The sequence below is a fragment of the Pleurodeles waltl genome, chromosome 4_1, assembly GCF_031143425.1.
Source record: "Pleurodeles waltl isolate 20211129_DDA chromosome 4_1, aPleWal1.hap1.20221129, whole genome shotgun sequence".
Classification (NCBI taxonomy): Eukaryota; Metazoa; Chordata; class Amphibia; order Caudata; family Salamandridae; genus Pleurodeles; species Pleurodeles waltl.
This window is the reverse complement of record NC_090442.1, coordinates 396008302-396032182: the sequence shown is the minus strand read 5'-3', so window position 1 is coordinate 396032182 and position 23881 is coordinate 396008302. Positions and strand designations below refer to the sequence as shown.

General features: G+C 43.2%; 1 protein-coding gene across 3 annotated transcripts in view; it reads left to right on the top strand.

Moving 5' to 3' along the window:
• Positions 1 to 23881, top strand: part of INTS13 (integrator complex subunit 13) — a 196837-nt gene that overhangs the window by 42466 nt on the left and 130490 nt on the right. For all 3 annotated transcript variants that reach the window (XM_069228607.1, XM_069228609.1, XM_069228608.1), the window contains 2 exons: positions 3394 to 3596; positions 23248 to 23328. In XM_069228607.1, the coding sequence (XP_069084708.1) occupies positions 3394 to 3596; positions 23248 to 23328 (284 nt within the window). The remainder of the gene's footprint in view (positions 1 to 3393; positions 3597 to 23247; positions 23329 to 23881) is intronic.

Below are 23881 nucleotides of genomic sequence, written 5' to 3'. Positions count from 1 at the left end.
TGAGAAAGACCATACAGAGAGTCTTAAACATTTATTCTCCAAGTATGATAGAGCTATGGAAGTGTATCTTTTGAATGCAGGCCTCCATTGATCTTCTTAAACCGCCTGGTTTATTGTTGTATACTAGGGAATGAAGATGTTTGCCTTCTTCTTTAGGTCTGTATTACATATTGCACTATTACCCCTGTGGTGTCTGTACTTACGGCTTCCAGGTGAAGTATTACATCTTCCATACCCGCATTACTTCAGCAGAGAGTTTATATTACGGGGTTTTTCACTTGTGATTGCCTTTTTGGAGAAACTCCAGGTGGGTTTCATTTTACTAAATAGATTACCACTAAGTCAGGGTACCACTATATCAAATTAACACTATATTGAAATATGAATCTACATTATCCTAACCCTCAACATTCTCATAAACCTCAACACAATTATAACTTTTACCCTATTCATGAACCTTATCTTAGCTTTAGCTGTAGTATTACGGCATCCATGCCCTACCATTTACCTTCATTATTATCTTATGTGATGTAGCAGTATGCATCAATGTAGCACTTTCTGTCTGAATGTATATAAACGTAATGGATTGTCAGTAGTGGTATTACTCTGATTCCCTTGAGTAGATGGGTTTTGAGAGATGGGCTGATACTGTTAAGGACTGTTAAGAGAGGGTCTTTTTTTCTCAATGTCCTTGTGATTGACTTGAGTAGAAAGCTCCCCAGAGGGGGGGGGGGCTGTAGTTAAATATCTTTCTGATTCTCTTGAGAAGTGTAAGTGTAGCAAGGAACTTTTTCCGTTAACAATAGAAACTGGACATTAGGAGCTGTGGCCCCTAGTTAATAAAAGGCAACACAATTTATTTGTGTGGAATTTTCAAACGGAAAAATATAATTGGTTTTGAACCCTTGAACCTTTGTCTGCTTCATCTCCCATGTGTTGGCTGTCTCCCCACTGCCTCCTAAATTATTTTATGCAGAGGTCAGTCTTTACTGTTGGTTATTTTGCAAAGACATTCTGATTGTTAGTTTTTGAATCATCTGTCTAGACAGTAGCTAATAACTTCTATTAAAGGTGCATTCTGTGTACGAAACCATTTGCAAGTGAGCTTTTAACACATTAAAACACTGGGCTATATTCACAAAGTCCAACACCCTTTCCCCCACGGATATAGTCGGAGATGTATTCCTGTTAAGTGCAGGACCAAATGCCTCTCTACTGTCAGAAGAGGAAAGCGAAGACCCTCACAATTTGTGTAGGTATGGTGGAATGGGTTGCTCTATGGAGGAAGATGTGGAGAATTTTTCCAGGGCTATGTCTTGAACACTTTAACTGGTGCAAGTTTCCAGGTTTATTGTGAACACATTTTGAAAATCCCACATAAATGTAGCAATACACCCATGAGAAGTTGTAGATGTGTGAAAGCACTTTTTTTAACTATATATAATTGGGTCTGTATATTTTCTATTATTTAAATGACCTTGTGGTTATCCCTTTTTGCTCAGGCACATCTTAATTATTAGTGTATTGATTTGTATGTGTATTGATTGATCATCTCTGTGATCTGCTGACTGAAGTGATTGAGTGCACCTTTGTTTGTGTGAAAGTTAGGAAGATCTAGACCGGGTTCCCCATTGAGATCGTATTGTTGGTAGCAAATGGTACTCTGCAATGTCTGTCTGTAATGTATTTGTTTATAGTTGAGGACGTAGGATTAGACAGTATTTGGTATTTTTGAGTTGCGGCTATGGTATTTGTGCATTTTGTCTGAGCAGATAATTGATACTTTGACTGTTCTTGAAGATAACAAAAATATACAATTGTGTGCGGTTTAGAAAATCATAGTGAAATGCTTTTCTGTTTCTCAGCATGTGTGATTGGCCCATTGTTTTGTTAGTCTCTCTTATTTCATTTTGCTTATGCCATTGTTATGGCTACTGATGCACTGGAAAGTTCATTTTACTGAGCTCTGTTATCACCCCCTGCCTTTCTTTGACGAGAATCTGCATCCCTAGTCTGTTTGTACTTGGAGGATGAGTTACTTAATGGAGAAACATCTTAGATAGTCAGGTTTCAGGGACATTTCTATTTTGCATGTAAACAAAGGATATTTGTATATGGACAGTGAATATTCGTTGCAGAGCTGGATTTTTCAGATGGAGCAAAATAATATGTGTGTTTTTCTGTACAAGCTCACCCTTTCTTTTAAGAAACAAAGATTGTTTCTTTTTACACTGGAGCCCTTACCTTATTTTCAAATTGAATTATGAGCATACATTTGTCACAAAGAAAAATAGTTTTATTTTAATGTATCTTCACTTGCCTTGGTGAATCCCTCCACACCATTTGAAGTCTGATACTTATGGTGGTCGTTATAGTCATTAACTGACAATTCCTTTCCGACAGATGTATTTGAATGGTGAGCTCTAATGAGGCTTTGTTGAATTTAGAGCCCTGTTTCCTCCATTAACAATTACATCCATATCTACTTTCAGAAAGAGGGTTGCATACAACTTCTGCTGCCAGATGAATGGTAACATTGTGACACTTCTAGAACAATCAAACTTAACTTTTGGATATATTTGGTTACAACAAAGAAACACTAACAGTGTTATTGTGAAATTAGACTAAGTGTGATATTTTCAAAGTTTATTAAATAATCCTCTTGTGCTTTTTCTGATGACGTCTAAAGGTATTTTTTTTTTTTACCTTCCTAAACTGCATTGTTGGAAGGTGCATCAGTGAAATGTCAATCATTGTACCCTTGGGCATAGCCTAAAATTCTTCCCCATGCAAGCATAGATTATGTTGTCCTGTATCTACAGTATTTTGTTTGGTATAGTGAAACCGTAAATAGGGAGTACCTTAGATACCTCAAAGGTCCTCCTGTCTTGGTATTATTCTCAACGTAATTAAATTGTGCAGTAATTTTTTTTTCTTTGCCGCTAGAGCAGGGGGGTTGTTCGATGTGAATCTCTGGCTGTATCTTTGGGATAATTTTTGTTGCAGCCCCTAAAGTTCAGAGTGACTCTCCTTTATGGACATATCATCAGTCAACAGTATTTTACAGCCTAGTGGGAATCATAAACTTTGGAAACATCAGATGTTGGATTGACTGGGTGTTATAGATCAAATAGTGCAGGGTTACATTGAAAACCAGGCTGGAAATCTGATTAAAGAACATGCTATGAAGCAAGGAAGGTTGCATTCCTCATTTTATTGACAATATAGCTACTTGATTGTTATGACAGGAACACATATAATATAAAGTACCTAATATTGACTTGCATTGTAGTTATGCTATCCTTTATATGTACATGTTGTGTTAAGACATAAACATTTGACCATACCAGTTTTCCTTTTGACTGTCTAACATTTATTTGCTCTGTCCTGCAGTTAATGGCTGCCTTGGCTGCTGTTGGACCTCCTAACCCCCGTGCTGATCCAGAATGCTGCAGTATACTGCATGGCCTTGTGGCAGCTGTTGAATGTCTCTGCAAAATTACAGACTACCAGCATGAAGCACGTACCATGCTTATGGAGAATGCTGACCGTGTTGGAAACCGAGGACGTATAATCTGTCTCACAAATGCTAAAAGGTACTTTGTTTTCAATTGTTTCCATTTGTGCTTCCTGATCTATGCCACAATTCACTTTGTGTCCACTGTTATCACTCTCACAGATGTTTTGTTCTTATCAAATCTTTTCGAAATGTTGACACTATAAAGAAAAAGAAAATGATTAGCATTACCAAAATAGCAAGGGAAGGAATGTAGGTATCCAATATGTAGGTTGGATTTTTGTCTGTCCATGCCACTGAACTGAACTTAGACACATACACCACCACATATAGACTATAAATTGTCCTTTTGGTAGAATTGTAAGCAGTTGGGATACACCAGAAGGCACATCGATTTTTGGTCCTGTCTTTTTTAATCTTTGGATCCACCTGGGTTCTCACCAGTTCAGGGGCTAATTCATGTTCAAGAGTATAGGTACAAGCCCGCTAAATCTAGGAGCTTGTTCATAGCATATGTGCATTTTTAAAAGGATTCAATTTAATTTCATCAACAATTTGTGACTAATTTTGAATTGTGCCGAGGCCAATAGCTTGTTTTTGAAATACTTGTGCGAAAATGGCATTTAAAGGTGTACCATCTCAAGATTAATCACACATTTTCTTTGAGATTTAATTAAGACTATTCCGAAAGAACAACTAGCTATACTCGTAGCTAAATCTAAAAGGAAGGTCACTTTGTGATTAACATCATTTCATAAGCCTCTGAATACCCCACCCTTATTAATAGGAGTGAACAGGGTTTTCTGCCTTCAAAGAACTTTCCATCAGTCTTAAACTCATTTTGGTAAAACATGTTGATGATGGTAACCCCAGTGGTAATGATTACTATCAATAATGAAAACCTGTATTGTAAAAAACGAACTTTCTGTTTCTTTTGCGGGGCATTATGAAGAGCAATGTTCACACAGAACTGGGTATCTTGGTGCTGGAATAAACCGTCGGGGTACTTCTTCAAAATGACTACATGTGGAAGCAGAAAACATCACTAAATTGGAGGAAACCATCAGGTCTCCAGCAATTTTGAATTGTTGAACTTGAAAAATTTGCTTCTGAATGAAGAAAATAAGCCAGGGGTCCCAGTTGGAAGCAGGTGCATTTGAATAGGCCCTACTCTAACATTAATTTAAAAAAACAGTTTCATGGGAATTCAATGCAAAGAAACAAGAGCACAGTAGTTGCAGTATCTGGTTTGAAGGCGAAGTGCAACCTTAAAATCTGATGTGGAAGTAATTAGAGATAGACTGAATTGCAGTAGTCCAGCCGAGATAATACGGAGGTGTTCAACTTCTAAGAAAAGGTAAAAAGATGTGTTTCAGAAAATGAACCTGGAAAAAATGGGGCTTAATTTCCATAGAAATTTGATTAGAAGGAGGAATCTGTTTTAATACCCAGATACTTCACAGTGTAAACCTTTGAAGGCATAGACCCTAGCACATCCAGCCAGAAAGGAAGTTCCCAAAACGGCAAAGATTTAATGGGGCAGAGAATTTTAGTTTTGTTGCCATTAAGTCTGAAGTTGTTGAAACTCATCCATTGTTGGACCTTAGAGAAGCATTGTGAAGTTGGTTAGCAGTGTGATGTCCACAGATACTTCACAATAATTGGGATGTGTAAGAAGGTGCCCCTTTTTGATATTGTCACCCTCCCCTTTTCTCCTGGTACTTGATTCTGTTTTGAATGAAAGTGCACTGGGTTTCTGCCTACCAGGTCCCCAGTGCCAGATTTCGTCCCTAAAATTGTGAAATTGTTCCCCAACTGGCAATACCTTTGCCCCCCCCTGTAAATTCCTAGTAAATGGTACCCCTGGGACCTAAGGCATGGGCACCAAAGAGGATATATTACATGTGAGGGTATATCAGCAAGAGCAAATATGCCCCTGTTATGTCTTTGTTGATTCTTAAGACATGGCGAGTAAGCAGGGAAGCCATTTTAAGTACATGTGCTGGACACTGGTCACTGTGAGTTCCCCAGCTACAGGGTGGTTTCACTGATAGTGATGTTTGGTATCAAACATCTCATAATAATAAACCCTCACTGATGCCAGTGATGGATTTATTGATAAATGCACCTTGAAAATGTACTTGGGGCCATATGTACGAACACATTTTCCCATAGACACAAAATGGGTAAAACCCTTTGCTACATCTGGCCCTAACTGCCTGTGTGGGGACTGGCTAGTTTTAGCCAGCCTGCACCACCACAAAAGATTCTGGTCCCCTATGGTGAGAGCTTTTGCTCTCAGGAGGACAGAGAAAAAGTTTGCTCTGGGCAAGGTGTTTACACACCCCACCCAACAGGGTGACCTGCAAATATGCATTCCAGGGCAAGGGGCTTCAAAGAAGCCAAATGCCCTTGGCATGCAGATCTTACTTCACTTAAAGGAAACATGCAGCCCCCCTACCCCAGGGCCCATTTGCTACCTGTCAGGCAGGACATTTAGTATTCAATGAGGTATGGCCACCCCTCTGGTCAGTCCCTCCCATAAGCTGCACTGCCTGATGTAGACCCAACATTTAGAAATCTGCCATCTTGGTTTTGCCACATTTAGGAACCCTGGGACAGGGTCATTCCCACTTTCCACAGGAAGCATCATATAGGTGATGTAGTGACCCCCAGGTGTAAGTAGCCCATCGGCTTCTCCCCTACACTCTCCGAAATACCCCAAAATTCAGTATTTAGGGGAGCCCCTGGCACCAGGAAAGCAGATCCCTGCTATCCTAAAGAAGAAGTACACTCCAGAGACTCAAAAGGCACGAACTGAAGATCTGTGACAAACTCTGTGCCAACCCTGCCAGCCTGCCTGTAGACTTTGACAATTGCGAGAAAAACTCCTTGTCCTCCAGCTGCTGAAACTTCCAAAAGCCTGGGAAAACTGCCAGCCTTCACCCCAGCACAAGGAACTCCAGTGGAGTAGCAGAGCTGCTCCCTGCATCCCTGCAGGCACCCAAGAACCCCTGAAGAGGACTCCAAACCACCAAAACCCCTGCCGGACAGCACCACTGCACCCGAGTCTCCCCGCTCGCATTGAAGTAAGCCAATGGTGCCAACCTGGTCCCCAACATCTCCAAAGACAAAGTCCATCATGGGTTTCCTCACTGCAACCTTCACTCCCACGCCTGCAGTCTCTTTATGCAGGCCCCCCCTTCTACCGTGACCGCCTCTGGTGACAGCAACCCCAACTGTACCTCTGCACATGGACGCCCTGGACTGAGCAGAAGAGGACCACTGGTGTCTTTGCATCCCCCCAGGCTCGTGATACCTGGGCCCACTTGTTTGTTCGCCCAGACTGGTCCCCAAGTCCACATCTGCTGTCTGTTTCCGCGGGACCCTTCACCACGACCGTTCCCGCCATTGGATGCCCTTGACTAAGGAGAATAGGAGCACTGGTGTCCCTATGTCCCTGAGCATCATGTGACCTGAGCCTACTCAGTAGCTCACCCCAACTGGACCTCTAGCCCTAACCTGCAGCCTCTTTTCAACCTGGCCAACCCCCCTTGACTAATATTTGGCACACCACGCCGTACTGCACCTCTGCATCCGGCCGTTCTAGTGCCGCTTGGTGTGAGCTGTTGGTGTGGGCCTGACTCTTGCCCAATACATATCTTAAGTCCAGGAGATTGGTCCCTTAAGTCGCTGTACTATACCTAAATGCAGTACTTGTTTTTCCTCTCAATAAGTATTGACTTTTCAAAAGTGTAAAGATTTTTCTTGCAAAACGCACTTATTTGATAGTATTGATGCTGGTGCCTAAACATATATATATATATATGTTCGATGGCATGTGTAGCTGCAGATACACATGCTGTGCACATCCCGCCATCTAGTGTTGGGCTCGGAGTGTTACAAGTTGTTTTTCTTCGAAGAAGTCTTTTTCAAGTCACAAGATCGAGTGACTCCTCCCCTTTCGGCTCCATTGCGCATGGGTGTCGACTCCATCTTAGATTGTTTTCTTTCCGCCATCGGGTTCGGACGTGTTCCTTTTCGCTCCGCGTTTCGGTTCGGAAAGTTAGCTAAAATCTCGGAAAATTCGACAGTATTGCTTGCGTTCGGTATCGGGTTAGTTACAACAGATCGACACCGAATCTTGAAGAGCTCCGGTGGCCCTTCAGGGTTTTCGATTCCCCGGTGGGGCCTGGTCGGGCCCGACCACGTGCGTCTTCAAGGCTAATGGAACGGACCCCATTCCGCTTCTGCCCCGAATGTCACAACAAGTATCCTTATACAGATCAGCATCTGGTCTGTAATTTGTGTCTGTCTTTCAAGCGTTTCGGTCCAGAAAGACGTTAAGAGACCGAAGAGCAAGAAGACTACAAATGGCTTCGGCGCCGACAGGACAAAAACACTTGGAAGAGGAAGAAGAAACCTTCTCCATCGAGGATTCGGACTCGGACGAGGTCGATCCCGAACAGACGCTGAAAACTGTAGGACGTCGATACACAAAACTCACAGAAAAAGCACTAAAGCCCAGGAGACGCCACCGCCAGCAGGCCATGGCTTAACCCGGAAAGTATGTGACTGACCATCGGCACCGAAAAAGGGCATGCATGTGTCGAAGTCATCCGACTCCAGTCGAGATACTGGCACAGAGCAGACTCGACCCCGAGACACCGGCTCAGAGCAATCTCGGCACCGAGAGGGCGGCACCGAAACGAGTCGGCACCGAGAGATCAGTACGCCGGAACCGAAAAAGACAGCCGAAAAAGTTTCCATACCGAAACATCCGGCCTCGGAACCAAAATCAAGTTCCTATACAGAGGAACAGGGCCTGTCCTCACAAATGCAAGGACACAGATTCGGACAGGAACTGGAGACAATAGAGCCAGATTACACTCAAAGAAGGCTCCACATACAAAAAGACACAGGGAAGATCAGTACTCTTCCCCCCAATTCGAATGAAAAGAAAACTTGCCTTCCAAGAGAAAGACAAGCAGCCACAGGCAAAGGTGGCAAAACAAGTAACCCCGCCACCATCTCCACAACGTTCACCACAACCATCACCGGTAGCCACTCCACCAATGATGCAGTCCCCAACTCATACTGGAATGAGTCAGGATGATCCCGACGCATGGGATCTTTATGATGCACCAGTATCAGATAACAGTCCCGACTGTTATCCAGCGAGACCGTCACCACCTGAGGACAGTACAGCCTACACACAGGTGGTGTCCAGGGCAGCGGCGTTTCATAATGTCACCCTGCATGCAGAACCCATTGAGGATGACTTTTTATTTAACACACTATCGTCCACACATAGCCAGTACCAAAGTCTCCCTATGCTACCCGGAATGCTGAAACACTCCAAACAGGTGTTTCAGGAGCCTGTGAAGGGCAGGGCCATTACTCCAAGGGTGGAGAAGAAGTACAAACCGCCACCAACAGACCCTGTGTACATCACGCAGCAATTAACACCAGACTCAGTGGTAGTAGGGGCAGCTCACAAGAGAGCGAACTCACACACCTCAGCAGACGCACCACCTCCAGACAAGGAGAGTCGCAAGTTCGACGCTGCGGGGAAAAGGGTTGCGGCACAAGCAGCCAACCAATGGCGCATAGCCAACTCCCAGGCCTTGCTGGCTAGATATGATAGGGCTCATTGGGACGAAATGCAGCATTTCATAGAACACCTGCCGAAAGAGTTCCAAAAGAGAGCACAACAAGTGGTGGAGGAAGGACAGAGTATCTCGAACAATCAGATATGGTCAGCAATGGACGCAGCGGACACAGCTGCTAGGACTGTAAATACAGCAGTGACCATAAGGAGACACGCATGGCTGCGTACATCAGGATTCAAGCCGGAAATACAACAAGGCGTACTGAATATGCCATTTAACGGACAGCAGTTGTTTGGGCCGGAGGTGGACACTGCTATTGAAAAACTCAAAAAAGACACAGATACGGCTAAAGCCATGTGCGCACTCTACTCTCCACAGAGCAGAGGCACTTTTCGGAAGACACAGTTTCGAGGGGGCTTTCGGGGACAGAGCACAGAACCCTCAACCTCACAAACAAGGCCCACTTATCAGAGTCAATATCAGCGGGGAACTTTTCGGGGACAATATAGAGGGGGACAATTCCCAAAGAGTAGAGGGAAGTTCCAGAGTCCCAAAACTCCACAAAATAAACAGTGACTTCAACGTCACAAATCCCCAACACAACACCAGTGGGGGGGAGACTAACCAAGTTCTACAAACACTGGACAGAAATAACAACAGACACGTGGGTCCTAGCCATTATCCAGCATGGTTATTGCATAGAATTTCTACAATTCCCTCCAAATGTCCCACCGAAAACACACATGTCCAAACAACATATGGAACTCTTACAACTGGAGGTCCAAGCGTTGTTGCAAAAAGATGCAATAGAGATAGTACCAATTCATCAAAGAAGAACAGGAGTTTACTCCCTGTACTTTCTCATACCCAAAAAAGACAAAACTTTAAGAGCTATATTAGATCTCAGAACACTAAATATCTACATCAAATCAGATCACTTTCACGTGGTGACACTGCAAGACGTGATCCCACTGCTCAAACAACAAGACTACATGACAACACTAGACCTAAAGGATGCATATTTCCATATACCTATACATCTTTCCCACAGAAAGTACTTAAGGTTCGTATTCCAAGGAGTACATTACCAGTTCAAAGTGTTGCCATTCGGTATAACAACAGCGCAAAGAGTTTTTACAAAATGCCTGGCAGTAGTGGCTGCTCATATCAGAAGGCAGCAAATACACGTGTTCCCGTACCTAGACGATTGGTTAATCAAAACCAATACGCAACAACGGTGTTCACAACACACAAATTATGTCATAGAAACCCTTCACAAACTAGGTTTCTCACTCAACTACAACAAGTCACACCTACAACTGTGTCAAATACAACAATACTTAGGAGCAACAATCAACACAACAAAAGGGATTGCCACTCCAAGTCCACAAAGGGTACAGGCATTTCAAACCGTAATACAAGCCATGCACCCAGAACAAAAGATACAGGTAAAATTAGTGATGAAGCTACTAGGCATGATGTCCTCATGCATAGCCATTGTCCCAAACGCAAGATTGCACATGCGGCCCTTACAACAGTGCCTAGCATCACAATGGTCAAAGGCACAGGGTCAACTTCAAGATCTAGTGTTGATAGACCGCCAAACATACACCTCGCTTCAATGGTGGAACACTATAAATTTAAACAAAGGGCGGCCTTTTCAAGACCAAGTGCCTCAATACGTAATAACAACAGATGCCTCCATGATAGGGTGGGGAGCACACCTCAACCAACACAGCATCCAAGGACAATGGGACACTCAGCAGAGACAGTTTCACATAAATCACTTAGAACTACTAGCAGTATTTCTAGCGCTGAAAGCATTTCAACCTATAATAACCCACAAACACATTCTTGTCAAAACAGACAACATGACAACAATGTATTATCTGAACAAACAGGGAGGAACACACTCAACACAGTTGTGTCTCCTGGCACAGAAAATATGGCATTGGGCGATTCACAACCACATTCACCTAATAGCGCAGTTCATACCTGGAATTCAAAACCAGTTAGCAGACAATCTCTCTAGGGATCACCAACAGATCCACGAATGGGAAATCCATCCCCAAATACTAAAAACGTACTTCCAAAAGTGGGGAACACCGCAAATAGACCTATTTGCAACAAAAGAAAACGCAAAATGCCTAAACTTCGCATCCAGGTACCCACAGGCTCACTCTCAGGGCAATGCGTTATGGATGAGTTGGTCAGGGATATTTGCTTACGCTTTTCCCCCTCTCCCACTCCTTCCATATCTAGTAAACAAATTGAGTCAAAACAAACTCAAACCAGATCTGTTAACTCAACACAAACAACAGATCAGGCACCCAAATCCAGCATCGCTGAATCTAGCAATTTGGCTCCTGAAGTCTTAGAATTCGGACACCTAGACCTTACACAGGAATGTATGGAGGTCATAAAACAAGCTAGGAAACCAACCACAAGACATTGCTATGCAAATAAGTGGAAAAGATTTGCTTATTACTGCCATAATAATCAGATTCAACCATTAAACGCATCTGCTAAAGACATCGTCAGCTACCTACTGCACTTACAAAAGTCAAAATTAGCTATTTCATCCATTAAAATACATCTCACCACAATTTCAGCTTACCTGCAAATTACGCACTCAACTTCATTATTCAGGGTCCCAGTCATAAAAGCATTTATGGAGGGTCTGAAAAGAATTATCCCACCAAGAACACCACCAGTTCCTTCGTGGAATCTCAACATTGTCTTAACACGACTTATGGGTCCACCTTTTGAACCCATGCACTCGTGTGACATACAGTACTTAACATGGAAAGTAGCTTTTCTGATAGCTATCACATCTCTCAGAAGAGTAAGTGAAATACAAGCATTTACTATACAAGAACCCTTTATTCAGATACATAAGCATAAAGTAGTTCTACGAACAAATCCTAAATTCTTACCTAAAGTCATATCACCGTTCCACTTAAATCAAACAGTGGAACTCCCAGTATTCTTTCCAGAACCAGATTCGGTAGCTGAGAAAGCATTACATACATTAGACATTAAAGTAGCACTAATGTACTACATACTACAAACAAATTCGCAAAACAAAACAATTGTTTGTTGCATTACAAAAACCTCATACAGGGAATCCAATATCCAAACAAGGCATTGCCAGATGGATAGTTAAATGTATTCAAACCTGTTATATAAAAGCAAAAAGAGAACTGCCTATTACACCAAAGGCACACTCAACTAGAAAGAAAGGTGCTACCATGGCCTTTCTCGGAAACATACCAATGACTGAAATATGTAAGGCGGCCACATGGTCTACGCCTCATACATTTACCAAACATTACTGCGTGGATGTGTTAACAACACAGCAAGCCACAGTAGGACAAGCAGTATTACGGACTTTATTTCAAACAACTTCAACTCCTACAGGCTAAACCACCGCTTTTGGGGAGATAACTGCTTACTAGTCTATGCACAGCATGTGTATCTGCAGCTACACATGCCATCGAACGGAAAATGTCACTTACCCAGTGTACATCTGTTCGTGGCATGAGACGCTGCAGATTCACATGCGCCCTCCCACCTCCCCGGAAGCCTGTAGCCGTTTTAAGTTGTCAAAAAATTAGACTTGTACATTTGTAAATTTGTAAATATATTACTTTTAAACACATTATGTACATACATATTTACTCCATTGTATGGGCACTATTACTATATACACAACTCCTACCTCACCCTCTGCGGGGAAAACAATCTAAGATGGAGTCGACGCCCATGCGCAATGGAGCCGAAAGGGGAGGAGTCCCTCGATCTCGTGACTCGAAAAAGACTTCTTCGAAGAAAAACAACTTGTAACACTCCGAGTCCAACACTAGATGGCGGGATGTGCACAGCATGTGAATCTGCAGCGTCTCATGCCACGAACAGATGTACACTGGGTAAGTGAAATTTTCCATATATATATATATATATTTGTTATTTTTGTAAATTGGTGTAGATCTCAGTTTACAGTTGTGTCTCACTTATTGAACTTATGTGTATTTGCAGATATCTAACATTCCTCTCTGATAAGCCTAAGGCTGCTCGACCACACTACCCCTTAATAAAGAGCACCTTGGGATTGTTAGAGCAAGCCCCTATCCAATAGTAAGGGAACCCCTGAACTGTTTGCACGATATATCTCACTTTGATATATCATACGAAGAGCCAGCTTCCTACAGTATGTTGTCAGTGTCGTCAGCATAAACAAATTAAACACAAAGGATTGGACAAGATGTGCCAATGGAATTGTATAAAGATTCAACAATAATGGTAACACGTTGGAGAGGGCATGGCTATGACAGCCAAAATGGTGGCCATGCAATAGAGGATCCAAGTCTGAACTCCCTGAAGTCGGAATTACATGGAGGACTGCTCCCCATTACCAACTCAGCAACAAAGGGAGCAGTGATCTACAGTGTTTGGTGTACTTGATTTGTAAACCTCCAACAGTGCCTCTCCTTTGCGCCGCAGGGGCCTGGTCGGGTGGCTGGGCTTTGGCCAACTCTCTGTGGGTACCTCATGCTACTGCATGATCCTGCTAGAAGGTCCTACAGAAAGGGGGACTGCCTTGCCAAGCTATCCGTGCCCACAGTGACTGGGATCTAGCATGACTGCAGCAGTTTGGGGGGTGATACACCCTGGCTGGCTCAATCTCTGTTGGCAAAGGAAGTGGTGGCCCCTGTGCTACACCTTCAGTAGTCTTTATCCAATGTTACGGGCAGGTTTCCTATTGACCAGCCTGTTTCAAAATTGTGGCTTTATGGCTGGAGCCATTGGGAAGAACTGCAGGTCTGCTGTGCAGGAGGGCCTGGCTCTGTCTTGGGACTGGGTGTGAGGTGAGGAGCGAGCGACACGAAGTGTGTGTGTGGCAAGCAGATCGTGTTTGTGGAGCCTTGAGCCCCTCCCAACTGTGCTTCACCCCCTTGGGGCACCCTCCTTCCTATGAACTGGAGCAGCTGGATGGGAGAGGACCGTTCCAGCATTTTGCCCTGAAGCTCACTCCCCTATGTTGGGGCTCAAGTTTATTGCTGAATAATTGTGCCGTTGTGCCCTGCTACTTTGAAAACTGAGGTGCACAGACTTTGTGCTTACCGCTTGGCCTCATATCACAGGCATCCCCTTCCTCCAGACCAACAAGAGTGAACCAGGGACGGCTTCAACGCTGATGGCACCCAGTGCGACAATGTTTTTTGTCGTCGTCCCCCCCTCCCTTCCCAATGACCGCCTTCTCCACGTATTCCCTCACTACCACCCTCCACAAGTGCCCCTTATCTCTGTAGAGCCCCTCTGTCACATAGATGTCATATGTTTTAAAGTGTTGGTCGGGGTTGGCTTAACTAATACGAATGTATTTATATCCAAACAAACCCTTTTGAGCAACATTAGAAATAGATGATGAAATACTGCAGAAAAAAGCATAATGTCCTAACCTATACTACGCAGTTTGCTTGCAGCTCTTTGATGCTAGTTCATAAGTCACTATGTTACATTAGGATTGTAGTATATGAACTGCAAGTTACAGAAGGATCTTTGTGACAAAGGCAGTAACCTGCAGAAATATCCATAAAATACATTTCTCTGATCTACATAGTACACGTTCTTTCTCCGCTACTTTACGATGAGTCAAAACTGCTACTTGACACAAAATTCCAGTCTCTCTCCAACAGTAACATTAATCACCCTAGTTATCTTGGCATTTTTATTGTTGCTGAAATCTTCAGGATACACAGTAAGCTCAGCAGCAGGTGCTTGTAAACCTATATGTTTTTTCTACACACAGCCCCCCGCCATAAGTCAGCCCCAACTGTGGCTGCTGGAGTGAACTGAAGTGGGTGCGACACAGTCCTGTCTTCCTTACCTGCTCTCCCTTGTGGCAGGATTGCACTTCCTCTTCTATTGCCCATCTGCAGAATGCCTCTCTGCCACATAAACAGTCTTTGGCTCCTACAGTAGGTGACCCCAGCCAGCCTTAAGCTTAAATCTCCCCAATCTGTTAACATAGTTTGCGCAGGCTGGAACGGCAGACCGGATACGCCCTGTTGATGTGCACAGACCCGCATAGTAGAGAGGGGCACAATGGGAAAGCAGAATACTACAACTGCAGAACAGACTTTTAGTGTCAGTGGATTTAAGGGTGCACATATAAGTGCTAGAGGCATGCTAACAAGTTGCTTGTGGTGCTGTCACTAGCAGCCCCAAGGCCTTTGTGCTAGGAGAGGGTGCACTCTGTCTCAAGACTACATTGTCATCCCACTGAGAAGCTGGGTTTGGCTCACAATCCTTCCTATCTGACTACTACGATTTATTTTTGAGGTGAGAAGTACTACAGGAATGGGCATGTTGGAAGCGGGCAAACTGACCCTCGGTCACCCACAAATGCTCTTAGTTACAAGACTGCAGATCTTCCAGTCATGTACTCATTAACATGCCAACCTGCTGACGCTGACAAATGGAAAGCCTTCTTAGAAGCAATCTGAACTACCAGGACGTCCCACAAAACCAAAATCGACACAGTGGTACTAGATGGGGGCCTGCTTCAGGATAACCACATAATGTAAGTAGACAGGGTGGCACAATCATAATGTGCTCTGCTGGAACTGCAGCCACAAACACCCAAGCTGCAGCAGCAAAAGTATGAACTGAGTGATGGCGTGCGCTTCTTGGAGGGCAGGAGGGAGTAGGTAATGCTGGATTTCCTGGTGACACCGATCAAAAGCTTTGTGGCACCTCACAAATCATCTCCTTTCTTTTCTTTTGAGAGAGCTCAGAAAGTACCAGGTCAAAGGCCTCCCCCCAAGCTCTGCACCTCACCCGGTCATTGCTAAGCTGCTTCACTTCAGGGACCGTGATGAAGTCCTGTGGGAGGCCTGATAAACGCCCCACCTCATAATGGATAAACATTAGCTTTGTCTTTCTGTGTTATACCCTGGCTGTTCAGCAATAGTGGGTCTTCTTCTCTGGAGTGAAAAATAGGCTTGGGAACATGGGGCTACAATACTACTTGCTGTTCTCCTCTCAGCTCAACATCATCTCCGGTTAATGATCGCACTTTTACACAGATCCAGCGGCTTTCGGGGACTGGGCTGAGCAGCAAGGAAACAAGTGACAAGTAGACTTCTCTGGGAAATGGGAATAGCAGACCAGAAGGCGTCCACATAGCAAACCAGGAAAAGGCCGGGCTCACAACATGGGCACTTCGCAGCATCTTCTAAAACTCGCAGGCTCAAGATGAGCATCACTCAAGCCTGGAGATGGTGCCCTTATTCAGGTTAACAATGATGGCCTCAGACTCTAGACAGACTGGCTCCTCGAGTGAAGGCAACAGCTATTCGTCTCATTCTTCGCCTCAGATGTCCAAGCAAGATTTCCTTCAAACAGAAGTTGTTATGCTTTAAATACCCCTCAGCTTGCTTTTATTGCTACATGTTCACCCTATGTTCCTGGTTGGGGCACAGTGCTATGCCAGTTTCTGTATGATACACTTGTCAACACAGCTGACATAGTTAGTTCTTCTACATGATTACCGTGAGGACCTGATAATGGCCATCTGGCATGTAGTTAACACTTGGTCAAATACATTGCTACGAGCTTCCCTCAGCAGCACAAAGCCCAAACTGGCCCTCTACACCTATACCAACACTTCAGATCTTATGACCTCATACAGCAATTATTCTGGGGTACGGACAAAGCACTATCTATTTGTGGCTAGACACTGCATTCCTGTACAGTGTGGCTCCAGATTACTGGCTGGTTTGTGTGGGAGGTCGTTTTCCACCTCCCCTATATATTGGAGTTTTATGTTAGTTTTTTTGCACACATGGGATGGGAATGAAATGTCACACAGACCCATATAACATATCACATCACTGTGCAGCAGTCTTTTTGCAGCTAATACTTGATTGAGCGGGACAGGCTGGCCTACTAGACTAACCACTTAACCCAACACTATCATGACAAGACCAGCTAATCTCACCATTCTCGTATATGGAAAATGGTGTGTGCACTCCTCATGCAAATGATAACACAATACAATCCTACCTCATACTCAGGGGAATGCACATTGTTCTCCTCCAAGAATGTCATATAACTGTGATGGGTGCATCCAGAAAAGCAAGGGAGTGCAGGTCTTCTCCATGGTTAACATTGCTTATGCCAAAGGGCTCTTTTATGGGTGAGAGTGGGGTCGCCTTCCAACTGTGCCCTGTTGTCTTTGACAAGGAGGATAGATATGCTCTTGTAGAAGGGCTATTGATTGGTGCTGCTTTTTTAAATAGATTGTCGGAGCAACTCGCTCACTGGGCTGCCGTGCCTTGGATCCTGGGTGTGATCTTAAATTTTGTTCTTAACACCAGTCTACATAGATCAAACCCTCCTCTTCACCAGGCTCCCACAACACACTCAAGGGTACTATCCCGCTGGCTCGAACAAAAGTTTCTGGTAGACCTTTGGAGGCAGCGTAATCCAGGGGTTGAAATGTACTCATTTTACTCAACCCCACAGGACTTACATCTTTGCCCAGATTGAATTGTATGCTTTTATTCACTCCGTGCTCACGTTTCCCCACTAAGACTACCATGGTAGAATAATTTGTGACCACAACAAATTGTTCATTGTGTTCTGCTGATATAGAGTTCACCCTCGCATTTCTACAGCACCCTCTGTTAAACCACTCTGCATTTTGCACTGCCCTAAGCAAGATAATTCACCATTACTTCACAGACAGTCATGGTACAGCATCCTCTTGAGGGGGATTCAATTACGGTTGTGACCAGCAGAAAGCCCATACGACCATCGAAGGGGAGTCGCGAACAGCAGAGAACCCATTGCTCCAGCAAAAAAAAAAAAAAGACACTGGATCCCACTTGCAGAGATGCTCTTGGAGAGCTATGCACTTCATATTCAGCATTAATTATGCGTCTTTACTGCTTCGATTACAAGCCTTATACATCCAGAACACATTCAGAGGGGAATAGGGCGGGAAGACTACTGGTGTGTCTCATTGACCATTTACAAATGTACACCCGATCTCCTCACTCTAAGTAGCGCTGGATTTCACTATGTACCCAGCATGAAATACACAAAGCGTTTTGCCACTTCTGTCAAACATTATACAGTGCCGCTAACCTCAGCCCTGACCCTGCAATGGAGGATTTCTTAGCTTAAATACTGATACCCCTTGTCCCTTTTGACCGAAGACACAAGATGGATGCCCTCACACCGGACTATGAAATCAAAAAGGCAATAAGACCACAGAGTAAACACTAGGCATTCTCATTGAGATTTTACCAAACTTACTCCGAGGCACTAGCACCACAATTAGCTGTGCAATATGAGTTGCAGCAATAGAAGCCATGTTGCCCCCTTCTCTTAGAAAAGCAATAATTGTTTTAATACCCAAGCCTGGTTGGGACCCCTCTGGCCTTTCTTTGTATAGGCCACTAGTGATTGTTAACTCTGTCTACAAAATCCTCAGCAGAATTTATCATAGGGAATGTATTACAGGTTCTTTCAGATCTAATGGACCCTGGACCAATATGTGTTTGTCCTCAGAAGAAACCCCTCGCGGAGCATTCGTAGACTTTACAGACTTATGTAAATGGCTTCCGGTAAATGGGCTCACTCAGCCTGCCTGGTCATTGACCTGGAAGAAACATTTGACTTTCTTGACTGGAACTATCTGTTTAGTGTCTTAGCCTAATTTGGCTTTGGCAGGCATATAACTAAGTTAATCTAAACTGATGTATATGGGCCCGGCAACCATGGTCTGAGTTGGGTGGCTAAAGCCTTCTCCCTTTGCAGTCTGCAATGGGATGCATCAAGGATGCCCAATATCCCCCCTGCTTTAAGCTCTTGCCATGGGGCTTGTTGCTGTCAAGATGCTCCTAGAAGGGGCATCCATTTTCAGTGACATTATTCACACTGTCTGACTGTGCCCGGGGCGACATGCTGCTTTACATCCGAGTTGTCCATGTGGAGCATAATGGCATCACACACATTCTGTAGGATTTCTGAAGAGCATTGGAGTTTCTTATCAGTTAGCTTAAATCCTGCCTGTGACACCTCTGACCAAGCACTCCAGGTGCTTGGCTACAACTATGGGGTACGATAATCAATTGGGAGTACGCATCCTTTCAGTTCTTGGGTGTTAGAATTTTAAAATCTGTCACTCTGGGCAAGATTTATTGAACCTGTCACTCAGACCAAGATTTATTGTCTCCTCTGTTACTTTACTGGACACCTGCTTTATACTCAGAAAAAATCTTTTGGGACCTGTGCATGTTTCTCCGGTACCTTGTTTATTTCAGTGGTTGTCTCACAGTGGCCTTAGCCAGACTGTGACTCCTTATAGATAAGGGGGGCCTGGGTGGATGGTCAATGTTGAGCACTATCACCCAGCTGCGGTGGGTGAGTTGTTAGATCACGGGGCCCTTGCTGGATGACAACTGCTCAGAGCAGGGTTGCTGTGACCTGAGCACTTACTCAGCATTTTTCTTCAACAAGCTGAAACTAGAAGGCGGCATTCTCTGCTGCTGCATTTAGCCAAGAATTGCCTTCAAAGAAGCTAACTCTTCACTGAACACATACACTGGTTGTCCCTCTTTTGATATCACAACATGAGGCCCTGCTTTTCTGTAGGAGAGTTAAGACACTGGTGTGCGCTTTGCACTACAATGTTGAGCAACCTGTTTTAAAATGATCAAGATCTCACTGCACGGACTGCATGAGGAGTGGTAAACAGATATATGAAGGATATTAAATGACATGGAATGAGCCGGAGTACTCTCGTATCCACTCAGTCTCGCACAACATCTGTTTCAAATATGTTCTGCTTAATGTCCTACATAGATCCTAATTATCCCCTGACAAAATCAATAGTTGTATTCAGAAGCCAACATCTTATACCTCAAATGCAGTGCCTCTGCAGTGGACTTGAAGCACATGCTGTGGAGTTGCGCCTCCTTGGCAAACTACTGGTTCACAGTCACTGACATCACTGTCTGCCCCAACCTCAGCAACTGTGAGGTTTGCCCTTTGGGCCTCAATAAACGTACCTAAAAAAAATAAGCTGGCTGGCCGTCTAGACCTGGGCCTTTTCTTAGGCAAGCAAACCAAAATATGGAAGTGGAGAGCAGATGTGCCTTCAATGTTATAACCTTGTGGCACACCACACTAAAATGAGCCAAAGCTCAGGGCAAAGTCCGAAGAAGGAAAGAGATTAAAAGCATCAGTTAGTGCCCTATACCCATTGAAGTTAAGGATCTGCTCCGCAACTTCAAAACTGCTCCAAAGGATTATATTTCCCACCACAGAACCTAAGTGATTTGTTGGGAACCCCAATGCAAGGGACTTCTCATGTGGTGGCCTAACTATCTCTTTCACCAGCTCTCATGGCGGGGCAAATATTATTGCATTTTAGCGATTATCCTTGAAAAGTTAGGCCATACCCTCACTCACAGTAATAGCACAGAGTTATTGTCATATCACATCTGTGAAACCACTGAGGGCCTTGCATCCATAACTGGTCTCCCACACTTCCCTACATGCATAGTTACTTGTTTAAAGGTTTAGTTTATTCTGTAAACTAGAGGGTAACATGCACATTGACACATCAAGCTCATGATCAGGGATGACAAACTGCAACTTAATATGATATGTTCATGATATATTGTGCAACCTGTGTAAGAATGGCTGAATTACCTATTATAACAAGGATAAACCACAGTCTGTTTGAATTTAAAATGCAAATTTTTATTTTTTTATTTTTTTAAACATAGAGCTTTGGAAAACACCACAGGAACAGTGTGGCTGATTAGATAAATGGCAAGAGGCAGATTTGGCAAAGAAGTCAGACAGACAAGATAGGGCTAGTTTTTAATAACCAAGTCAGAAAGTTTGGTCAGTAAAATAGCCCCTCACAGTGTCAAGTGAACCAAGAGAACAAATAATATCAGGATGGCTGAGATATTGGGACCTACAGATCGTTAAGAGCAGATAACACTGTTCCTTTCAGTACTGTGGCCAGAAAGAAATCCCATCTGGGCGAGATATAAAAGTTGATTAGTCTCCACAAATTTAGACTGTCATCTCTATTTGTCCAAGTGTGATAACTGAGAAAGGGTCCGATTTGGTAAAGAGTCCAGATACAGACAGGATTTGTAAACAAAAGAGTGCCATACACACATGTAAGGGGTCCAGTTACCATACTGGACTATATGAATAGTTTGATAATAGCTCTTGGCTAACTCGACTCGAGCAACATTCAGTCTTTACTAAACACAACCAATGTGGCAAACTTTACATGGTCCTGGGAACCAAAAAAATAAGAGTTAACAGAACACATAAAAAATAAACTGCAGGATGAGCTAAAAGGGATCCTTAGGCAACCTGCAAGGAAGCCTGAATATTTGAAATATTAAATAAATCTGCAGTCTGGTTGCATCTGTCAGCTGTAGTCAGACAGACTACCTATTTTGGAAGGTCGTGCAATTCTGTGATAACAGTACAATAGCAGAAGAAAGCTTGGGGCGTTAAAAATGTTAAAATAAAACCTTAGCTTTCCTGATTTCACACGAATAAGTTTGATTACGTTTCTGCCACCTCAGTTTGGCAGCTGGATCGTAGTAACAGCTTCAGTGTTGTTCATCAGCTCGCAGTGAGCACTTAAAGGGTATTCGATCTGAGAAAACCGAAGAACAAGATTTTTTGCTGGATTTGGTGGAGGTAGACTATCAGCAGTAGAATTAAGTAAATAATAATCATTCAGTGGCATCGTGGGTCCACGGTGCAATACACCGAAGTGTTTTTAGGGATTTTAAAGACTAGGGTTTCACCATAAACAGTGTTCAACCTCCTAAACCTGGCCATGGGGAGAAGAGATTGATTGTAATGGTCTTTACTAGGATCCCAAATGAAAGGGCGACCAAATGTTCTGACCAGGGTTCAGATCTGAGTTTATAGGGCTGGCATGGCTGGGAATTACAACAATGTCCTAGGTGTGCCCTTTAACATGAGTAAGGAACAAAAGATTGGTCTTCAAATCAGTCTAAAAAATTAGGAGCCAGAGATTCAGTGGGGAGGACATAATCAATATTCCAATTGCTTCATAATTCAAATTTGCTAAAAAAGATCTAATTGTCAATATGAGTGTCCCTAGAGAACCACCAGGGCCATTCAGTTTAATACTAAGCATTTCTAATGCTGAATCAGCAGTAGAATGTAGTTTATGCATTTTAAAGACTTCTTAACCAAAAAAGCCTAACTACCACCTCTCTCAATAGGTTTATATGTTCTAATTATCAATTTATAATAGTTAAGAACCTCCATAGAGTGGTTGAAAGACCATATTTCATTCATGGGCTTTACATCCAAGTTGTGATGTTTAATAAAATCTTCAATTATTTATTGAACGATGTGCCTTGATTAAAAGTCCTGGTAGTATCTGGTCTAAAGAAAGGAATAGAAGCCATAGACTTTTTACGTAGATACCCTAACTTGTTACTTCAACTGATCTTATTGTTTAAATAGTGAAATGGAGAATAGAGGTTCGACCGCTATGCAATACACTTCTCACCTAATGTATGGAAAGCTAGCAACATGGTTGCCCACGGTGCAGACTGACTGGCCTTTTGGGCACTGCTGGCGCACCCACTGCAGACCACATTAAGGGCCCGTTTTTTCAAATTGGGTGAATCTATCTGGAAGCAGATCTATCAGATGGCTGCTGTTAGTGCAAAGGTCAAGGAACTACTTGAACAAACCTTCTAAATCAAAATGGTCAAACACCAAATCCACACAAAAGACTGCTCCCAATGCAAATTCGCATAATTAAGACCCAGTGATTAAAACAACCTCACTCTAGGACACAATGCAGACAGAAATTGAGTTTGTTGTTAACAGGTTAAAGGGATGAGAACAAAACTCCACAGTAAAATTTTGTGCAAATAGTAAATACTGTAATCTGGGATATAAGCTGCAACAAACCATTAATGGATAAACCTTTTTCATAACCTATAAAATAACTAAACCAGTCATTCATACAAATGTGCTAACTGTTGCCTAAAACCCTTTATTGTTGCTATTTTTCAGTGACAGCCATGTACGTATGTTGGAAGATTGTGTTAATGAAACAATCCATGAGCATAATAAGCTTGCTGCCGGTTCTGATCAGTAAGTGTTAAAACCTGTTTGAAAATTACAGAATGTATTATTATTAGCCTCTTCTGACACTTATTGTTAATTTATCCATGTTCCATTAGCTGCTTACTGAAAGTTTCTGTAACATCAATCTGCATTTATATTAAGGAGTTTTCATTGAATACAGCATGCTGGTGAGTCTTAAACGTGAGAATGTCTTGATGGCAATTCATCACTGTCCTCATATCCTTGTGTACCTCCATTGCACATTGTCGATTCTCTTTTACTCTTGTATTTTTAGAATTCATAGGTTGTATTATATGTAGAACTTGCTTTGAGCTCTGTGTTTTTCTCCTCAGGTTTCCATGCTGAAGGGCACTGAGCCTTACTTTGCTTACTATGACCACGTAAAAAGAGTAGAAAGTTGTAGCATCAATGTCCTCCAAATAATTATAAAGATTTAAAAAGGGGACCCAATACCTGATTGCTTCACCTGTCTGTTTTTGACTCCAGCATCTTCTTTTCACTGATGAAGCACCTACTAAACCCTAATTTCTTCAGGACTAAAGATGCTATTTCCTATTGC